This window comes from Leptinotarsa decemlineata, unplaced genomic scaffold (assembly GCF_025532065.1).
Source record: "Leptinotarsa decemlineata unplaced genomic scaffold, Ldec_3_MD MMD2_P_RNA_scaffold_6, whole genome shotgun sequence".
Lineage (NCBI taxonomy): Eukaryota > Metazoa > Arthropoda > Insecta > Coleoptera > Chrysomelidae > Leptinotarsa > Leptinotarsa decemlineata.
This window is the reverse complement of record NW_027412533.1, coordinates 10,889,878-10,899,396: the sequence shown is the minus strand read 5'-3', so window position 1 is coordinate 10,899,396 and position 9,519 is coordinate 10,889,878. Positions and strand designations below refer to the sequence as shown.

Here is a 9,519-nt window from a genome sequence, read left to right as displayed (position 1 = left end):
AAATAACTTGTAAACACGAAATGATTAAGAAAATTAGGTTACATTCTATATGAAACAAGCTAAATAATTAAAATCAGACACGTTTCGTGATAAGGTGGCTTGAATTGTTGGACGCACGTAGTATGACAGGATGACAGCTGACCTTGACAGCAGACAATGAAAAACTGATAAAAAGTGTGTGAAATTGATCATGGCTACTGGGCCAACACTCCCAAAATATCCTTTGGAAGCTTTAGAAAATGATGGTTGTAGAGAACCTCCCCTTCTCAGTAAATATTTCCCTATCGCCTGCTGGGGAACTGTTGGTTTTGTTAGTGTAATCATAGCAAACTATGCCAGTAAAAGGCCTGTGATGAGCGGTAAACATTGTATAATAGAATGAAAAATATTACATAACAACTACATGAATTTTAGGTATTCAGAGACACATTGGAGTCTCTATTGCTGCGGCTTATGTTGGACAAGTTGTGGATAATTATAGAACCAAGTATTTGGCAGATCGTGATGCTGTATATAGACATTATATACAGTTACATCCAGAAGAGTTTCCTCCTTATGGTAATGTATTGTGTCCATGATCTTTGGGCCAACTCCTGGTTACTATAAATATTAATTGATGGTTTATTCAAAATTAACAAGCATTCAGCTTCATTTTCCCTTTTCTGTTTCTTATCCACATTGTTAAAAACACTAAGATTCACAAGAATGGTAGGTCACTTGGAAAAGAAACATTCAGTAGGTTTCCATCATACTGAGGCAGAAAGTCTATAGAAACAGCTTCATTTTACTTACAGATGGAAAGCAAAAAATATATTTTATAAAATATTTCAGCTTTTGATGCCATGTACGTCAAAGCTAATTTAAAACGATAAACTGATATATACCGCAGCTACTGATCTGGTTATTATAGTTTGGCATTTTTATTTTTGATAGAAGAATAATTGCTGTAATTCAAACCATTGGTTGAAGGTTTAATTTTTTGTTGAGAAGCTTCATAAACAGATTTTTCGTTCTTGTTATTGGTTGAAAAATTTCATTTTTTAATGGAATGCATCATAACCACAATAGATGTTTTGCTCTTGTGAAAAATCATTTGGAATTTTGAACAGAAAAAAGTCTGTGCTCTACCATATTCCCAGAAATTCAGCCTTCCAAAGTTTCGAAAATTGAAACATTGCAGCCTTGTTTTTGCACAATACAAACTACAGAAAAACAATTATTTATTCACCACATTACCGTTACATCCTATTTCACTTCATTTGACACTTTTCAGTTTAATGAATAAAATGGTTTCTATAAAAAACTTCAATAATTTTAAAGGCTGCTTTTTGGTGAAAAATCTGCATTTTTGTTAACCGCAAATTTAGTCTTTCAAATTATATTATAGACCAGTGGTCGCCAACCTCTTCAATGTGTTGAGCTACTTTGTTAATTTTGGAATAAACAGCGAGCTACCCACACGGAAGCCACGTAACGCAACGTAAATGAAATAATCCACAGTTAATTTATCATTATATGTATTTATTTTACTATTTAACTGGTAATACATAATACATAGGTACTAATAATAAACTAATAACAAAATAACTAATATTACTAGTACGTACTTGTTCATAGCTACATTCCTACCTATCAAACGAAGGTGTTTGAAAAATAAACACAAACTTTTATCCAGCCACAACGGCATGTCACGTATGATTTAAAAATAGTTAATAATAATAACAAAAAAGTAACACTATCATGAACATAAACATTGAAAAATAAAAATAAACATTGAAAAATAAAAAAGCACGTTCAATGAGAAGGCTGACACTCAGACTCATCGATAATTTTTTTTAATGTTTGCAGTATAATTTGATGCAGCCATTCGAATACAATTATCCAAATGTTCATCTGTAAGTCGATTGCGATATTTGTTCTTAATAAACTTCATATTGGAAAAAAATGATTCACACAAATAGGTTGAACTGAATAATGCTTTCACTTTCAAGGCAACACGGCATAGAACTGATAATTTGTCTTTACTTACAATAGGTAAGACTAACGATTTTAAGGCTAAATCATTTTGAAACTCGATGACTTCCATTTCTGTTGCAGCGATGTCTTCGCCAAAGTTCTGCATAACATAAGTTGCAAACTGTTGGATATCAATTTCCATAAAGGGTGAAACAACAAACTGCGCTACTAAAGCCATTTCATTGAAATCCCTAAAACGATTTTTGAAGTTATTCTTCAGGGTAGAATTTATTTCTACATGATATTTGTTGTCATAGGGTTCTAATGGATTTTGAGATATTTTTTCTGAAAGAATAGGAAAATGCTTGGCATCGCTGTTAATTAGGTTTTGTTCCCAAAACTCCAGCTTTTTGATAAATGCTTTTATATCAGAAATCATTTCCGCTAGTTCTTTGTCTTTCCCCTGAAGCTTCAAATTGAGTTCGTTTAATTTCTCTGTAATGTCCACGAGAAAACCAAAATCTCTAAGCCAGATTGAATTTTCTAGTTCCGGAGTCGGTTCATCGTGTTGTTTGAAAAATTGAACTATGCCAGATAGGACATCATTAAATCGTATCAGCACCCGTCCTCTACTTAACCATCGAACTTCAGAGTGAAGGAGTAGGTCCCCGTATTGACAGTCAACTTCATCGGCAAGGTTCTGAATAATCTTCTTTGTAACACTTGAGCTCTAATCTTGTTCACAATTTTTACCACCAGTTTCATAACGTTGTTTAGTATCAGGAAATTTTCACGTAATGCTTGATGATGGATAATGCAGTGGTAACAGAGAAATTGCGGAAAAGTTTCATCTTTACGACATAACGCCACCAGACCCTTATCACAACCCACCATAGCTGGAGCGCCATCGGTTGCCAAGCCTACCATTTTCGATATTGGAATTTTCTCGGAAGAAATGATATTTTTTAAATGAGAAAACAACTCATGTCCAGTAGTGTGTCCTTTCAGTGGAATGAACTTCAAAAGATCTTTAATCGTAAAATCACGAACACAGCCATCTGGGCAGTGTCAACGATATCAGTTGATTCATCCAGTTGAAGTGAAAAATAAACACAGTTATCTAAGTCAGTTCTTAACTGTAAAAAAATATCATTGCTCATTACTTCTACACGTCTCATCACTGTATTGGCAGAAAGTTGCATAGATTTTATAGCTGAAACTATCTCGTCTTTATTTCTAAAGTTGGCAAATAACGAATCAGCAGCTTCTTAAAACGCCTGTTTTATTATTTCCCCGTCTTCATAAGGTTTCTTTTTTTGTGCAATTATCTGGGACACACGGTACGATGCTTCAGTTGCAGCCTTATTTTTGTCGACTGTTCTTAAAAATATTGATTGTTGTCCAATTAACTGCTATTTTAACTGTTTCAGTTTCTCCTTTCTGGCGGCAAAATGTAGTGGGAATAATTTTTCAAAATTAGAATGTACAGTTTTATGATGTCTCTCAATATTTCCTTTTTTAGCAACGGAGACCGAAGTATTACATAACAAACACACATTTTTATCTTTAACTTCTGTAAAAAAGTATTGTTCTTCCCATTTCGAATGAAAGTGGTATGTCTTTACCTTCTTACAACTTCTTGCCATATTATTTTTGTTGTTCTCTACTAACCCAACCGCTGGACGTTGGTTACGCGTTCAGTTTTAAACTAAGCGCAATGTCGCCGCGCCGTGCGTATTTATCCCGTTCAAAGCAATCCAGATCGTTCTCGAACACTAACGCGCTGGTCCGGCTGGTCGGTTCTAGCCGATTCTAGCTTGATGGCGTCAGCGGCAGATCGCTCACCGCAACGTTGCCGCTGTTTATGTTTAATATTATGACAATTCGTTTTTTTCGGGAATTTTCGGAAGCTTCTTTGATTTTTTCAGTTTGTATTTTTTAAATTAAAATCGTTGTGAGAGCTACCAGAATTGCCTCCGCGAGCTACCGGTAGCTCGCGATCGACAGGTTGGCGACCACTGTTATAGACACTAATTTCTCTTCTATTAAAAAAAATTAAAACGGTTTTTGGTACTGAAACTGTTCTCATGTAAATAAAATACTTTTCAGAGGTAAAGAGACAAAATGTCAATTAGTAATTCATACTTTTATTTTTCAGAACGCAAGCAGTATAAAGATGTTTTTGAACGTTGGGTACCCATTCGATCATGAATAGATTTAGTGTCATAGTTTTTATTTAAAAATCAAAATATATAGTAGAAAAAGATGTAGACTTCTGTTTTTTAGTCCTGTTCCTGCATAACAAAATAAAAGGTAGATAATAGTATACACTTATTTATTGATAGTGGGTGAAAATACATGTATGTGTTCTAGTTGTATACACTTAATTAAACGATTTAAATTATTCTAAGTGTTGTACATCATCATTTGTATAGAGAAACCTACCAATATAACAATACTTATACAATCATTTCCAAACTTTAAAAGTTAAACTTCTCATAATAATTCAACATCAACAAATAAAATGGAAGATTCTCATAAATTTATTTTTGGTTAGAAAAATACATGTTTCAATAATAGCTAATACCTCTATTCTAATAATCAATAAATACAAAAATACAATAGTCACCCTTATTTCATCACAGACTACAATAACTCCAAATTTTGCAGTTAACAATTCATTTTTCAGAATTTTTCAAATAAAATCTGACTCCATCAATTATCATATATCATGATAATACACTTTTTTACCTCAATCAAATATTTAAAAAAATTCGTGCAATCACATTTTCCTTACTAATTATGTTCAAATCAAATAAACATATAAAAACTATTATCTAATCTATTGGCGGCGAAGTTGAGAAAAACGAAAAGTTTGACATTGACTCAACCATAAATATCCCACCTATGGTAAAGATTTTCAAAGTTTGAGTTAAAAATGTGAATTATATCTATGACTGGATAATAAGCTGAAAAAAATTCAACTATCAGTCTATGTCATGGACGTAAAAATAAAATGAACCCAGTTATTTAGTTTTTTGCCTCTATTGAGTGAAGTCTGAGTTCTGGAACATTCTAAAGTCATGCTGTTGAGCTGGACGTTGTCATATCGAATCCATGATAATTTTTCAATATCCACCAACACTGACCCTAAACGTTATCGCCAACGAATTCTATTCAGTAACTTAAAATTACTACCATTTTAATGAAATAAAAATCATCATCCAGAATCTAAACTAGTACAACATGCTTTAGATATCAATTTGTATACCCAAGTAATTCTAGATAAATGTTTCAACTCCACACGTGGCAACACTGCTGAAGGAATGCCTGTGGTGATCATTCTTTACCGTTTACAGATTTCATCAGTTCATGTTGATATTGTTGTTTAAACCAAAATTTGAGTTTACATAGGTGGGTATCAATGCAACATAGTTTGTTGCTCATTGGCGTCACGGTGGGTAGCAAATTTCAATAAACAATCATTTGTATGATGAAGACCCCATAGGTGATCCTTCAGTGAAGCTTTAAATTAGATACATCAACGAAATGAGTCAGAAGCTTTTTAACAAAAACTTTTTATTAAACTTATCGTTGATCATATAATTTAATGAAAATATCACATCTATCTCAGAAGCTTCATAACTTAATGAGATTTCACAAATCAAATTATCTGCGTCACTCGGTGGAGGGGAAGTTGCAGTGTATCGCAAGTCTCCTCTTTTTTCATAACACGAGCATCCTCGAACCTAGTGACTTCAATCTGTCTTGTAGATATTGGTTTGCCGAGTTCATTTATATTTTTATGTGAATGCTCTATGTTATGTGTTGCTCTATGTTGTTCAAACAGCTTCAATTTCAAAATGATGTGATCTATCGAAGATTTTGTAAAACCAGACAATTTATGAAAATTTTTCAAGATTGGATTGAGGTAGAATTCTCTGGCTATAACGTACTCAAATAACACTTGAAAGTCTCATGATAAAGTGATATTTGAATACATTAAGGATCTAACAATACTAATGTGGATACAAAGAGGATTTATATCAATATTAATGGATTCAGATCAAATTATTTTGTGCCTATACCAGGTAATTCACGTTAAGGAAATCGAATTTAGAAAGCAGTAGAGACGGCACTAATAATTATAAAATTGAATGCTCTACCCTCTCCATGACTTTCCAAGGAAGAATTAACCTGCATATGAGCTGATAACCAGAAAGATCTAGGACTATTTCCAATAGATATTGAGAAAAATGGTTGATATTAAGTTCCATGCTTTCGGTTTTCTTATTAAATTTCTTACACCATTCTTTTCCATATCAAAACATGAAATATTTTGTTATGTTCCTCTACAAAACGTAATTATTATATGTCCAAATACAAAAATAAAATCAGCTTAAAGCCTCTTCACTAACTTTTAACCTTAGAACTAGATCTACTTGTGTTTGCTTTTTAAACATACATATATGGCCCTTACATGGTTTTTATATGCCGTGAGGAAGTATAATTTCTTGAAAATTTCATAATTTGTCAGTAACTTTGGAGTATTCAAATAATGACCTAAATTTTTTTTTTGAACCTCGCTCACGTTCTACCAGACAAGTAGCCTGAATGATGAACTCATTACTTGATCATTTTCAGGTAGAAACTACTTGTATGAGATATTAGAGAGCTTGTTTATTGAATATTTCCTGACTTCAACCCACTGTACTAATTTATATATAAGCAATGTACATTTCTGCTTTTGATTTTAGAGAGGTTAATACAACACACACTTTGATGAAATTTGATGCAGGCTTTAACTTATAGCACAATTCAGTTCTGAGTCAGTTCTGAGAAAGGAAATCAAATCATAATTTGATACTATTCAACTGACTTTTTTAACGAGTGAGACACTAAATTTTGATGTTTTACTGATTTAATAACAATCATTCACCCGATTTTGTTTTAGTGGTTCAAGATCCTCTGCGTAAATAATTAAGAATAAGAACAGTGACATTCAAATATTGGTAGACAATAAATAACAACATTTTTTAGATATGTTATTTTCAAATCCTTATCTACTTATTTTTTTTTCAGAAATATCACTGGATATATGTCAATCTTATTCAAATATATTTGATTTTTTAAATGAGCAATGCAAAATTGTTGAAAGGCCGACAGATATTCTATTTCATTTATCAAGTTGGTTATCTGTTTCTCAGAGTAAGTTCTCTTCAAAAATCAAAAAATATGAAGCTTCACCACCATACACTTCAAATTCTTGTCGTGTTCAAAGAACTACACCCATACTTCCCCTAACAGTTATTCAAGTCTCAATTCTCCAACATCAAATTTCAACAAATAAGTTGCGCCTTGAGTATATAATTGCACTGTTTTACACATAATAGTGCTGTATACTGTAGTGACTTCTTTAACATTCATAATGAGGTAACAGCATTTAGATATACTATGTTCAAATCAACTATAAGATAAAAGTGTGATGTGCAGTCTAAACTTAATTAAAAGCTGAAAGAGCGACCCTAACTAAACTAAATTGAAGCTAAAAATCACTGGAAGGAAGCTAAACTTCCTTGAATTCGAAATACTTGATATATACAGTGTAACCCGTTTGATATGGAAGCACCATTATGAAACGAACATTTTTCAATCAATGTTTTTTTTTCATTAGGTAGATATTCAAGAAGTCTAATACACCAAATTTCATGAATGAGTCTTTGTTTTCAGTTACAATTTTCATTATTTTTATAATAATAATAAAATTCTTTATTATCATACCCTACAATGTAGAAAAACAACATAAAAAAGACTATAAAACAAATACTTGAAAAAAAAATTCAATATACAATAAAAATTTTAGATAATAATAATCACCAACACTCATCGAATTTGTAATAAAATTTTTCATGGTATTTGCTTAAATAACTGCATAATGTTCTTTAAGTTTATAAAAAAAGGTATTATATCTAGGTATACTCAGATCATGGGCATTTCCAGTGTCAACTGTCGATATCATTTGAATAATTGTTAGTTAATTAAAAAATTACATTGTGATGTATAGTAAAACATACTAATGACTGAAAGAACAGGTAATATATTGCGACTGTGAAAATAACTGTCCATTCAATGGTATTTGAGGTTTGGGACGAGATTGAGCCTGTTAACTATTCAGGTGCAGTCCATTTTCAGAACACAATTTATTCATTTCATCTGATACCTGTTAATTGTCTTGACATCTATCTATTGCAGCTACGCTAGCAGACATATCATCGGCAAATTGGCACAATATCTGGCACATATCTGTGATAGCACGTGTAATATGGCATTTTGTTTAAAATCTGTTTACCATAATATCAAAAACTGTAAAAAATTATTAGAGAATTTTTTTATGAATGGATGCCAATGGATCCACATCAAAATTACGTTGAAATGTGTTTTTCATTACAAAAATTAGGGAATAAAATTCGAAAAATATATCAGTTGAATATGCCAGAAATTCTTATTCCTCTAGATTCAGCAAATTTTTGTTTTATTTTCATAACAGTCCATAATTTCATCAAAATATGTTCATCATTAAAAAGTTATGAGTAATGACATATAGAAAGACTTTTTACCAAACTTCTTTTACTTTTTTTAATGATGAACTGATTTCTGAACAGTGATGAAATAAAAAACCTGCCGAATCCAGAGGAGTAGTCTGAATTTTTATGAAAGCTCTAAAATTGAATTTGTGGTATAGTCAATGGCATCTTTTCAAATTTTATTCCCTTATAACTTTCTTAATGATGAACTCTTTGTCAATAAATTTAATTGAATTGGCTTATGAGAATCCATATTGAAAGTTAATAATGAAATTTATTTTGATTTTCACTATAAAAGGTTTACAAAAATTCGGTACGTGTTTTGCTATACAATAGCTTCCTCAACTAGGAAAAAATTTAGCTAGAGGAAGCTTTTGTCATGGGTTTTGTAAACCTTTTATAGTGAAAATCAAAATAAGTTTTTTTTCATTATATTTTTGAAAGAAATTACGTGAATCAAATAATGTTGTCAGATGAAAAATCTATTTTTTTTTACTTCGAAACATAATAACAGTTGATCCTCAGTTACTCATTCATGAAATTTGGTGTTCTTTAATACTTCTCGAATGTTCACCTAATAAAAACAAATCATTCCAGTCTGTTGAAAAATATGTGTCTTATAAAAATGCTTTCACTTTAAATGGATCACACAATATGCATTCAGTTTATAAATAGATAACTTATAATGAAAACTTTACTTCACTGAAATACTTTGCCTTGTGCCACAGTTTATATTTGTTGAATGTTCCCATGACTTCGAAAAAGGAAAATGATATGCTAAACACTCCATAAATAATAAACTTATTCACTTTTTGAATTGAGCACTGAAACAAATAGAAAATTGGATAAAGTGATCAACATCAAACATTTGTATATCAGTGAAACATTAGTTTTCTTTCAATTCTGCTAGAACCATCGAAACTTACAAATGACTTCTGTGGATTTTACAGAAATTTACAACTTTCCATAGTTGATATTT

At 31.4% G+C, this 9,519-nt stretch overlaps 1 protein-coding gene across 1 annotated transcript; it reads left to right on the top strand.

Moving 5' to 3' along the window:
• The first annotated feature begins 109 nt into the window (after window positions 1-109).
• ND-B14.5B (NADH dehydrogenase (ubiquinone) B14.5 B subunit) lies at window positions 110-4,222 on the top strand. The gene is made up of 3 exons (XM_023174064.2): window positions 110-359; window positions 415-558; window positions 4,115-4,222. Exons 1-3 carry the CDS (start codon window positions 191-193, stop codon window positions 4,165-4,167), a joined length of 366 nt encoding a protein of 121 aa, XP_023029832.2. The 5' UTR covers window positions 110-190; the 3' UTR covers window positions 4,168-4,222.
• The last annotated feature ends 5,297 nt before the right edge of the window (window positions 4,223-9,519 follow it).

Coding starts and splice junctions, on each gene's coding strand:
- ND-B14.5B (XM_023174064.2), top strand. CDS start 191: ATGGCTACTGGGCCAACACTCCCAAAATATCCTTTGGAAGCTTTAGAA. Junction 360..414: donor TAAAAGGCCTGTGATGAGCG/GTAAACATTGTA, acceptor CATGAATTTTAG/GTATTCAGAGACACATTGGA. Junction 559..4,114: donor AGAAGAGTTTCCTCCTTATG/GTAATGTATTGT, acceptor TTTATTTTTCAG/AACGCAAGCAGTATAAAGAT.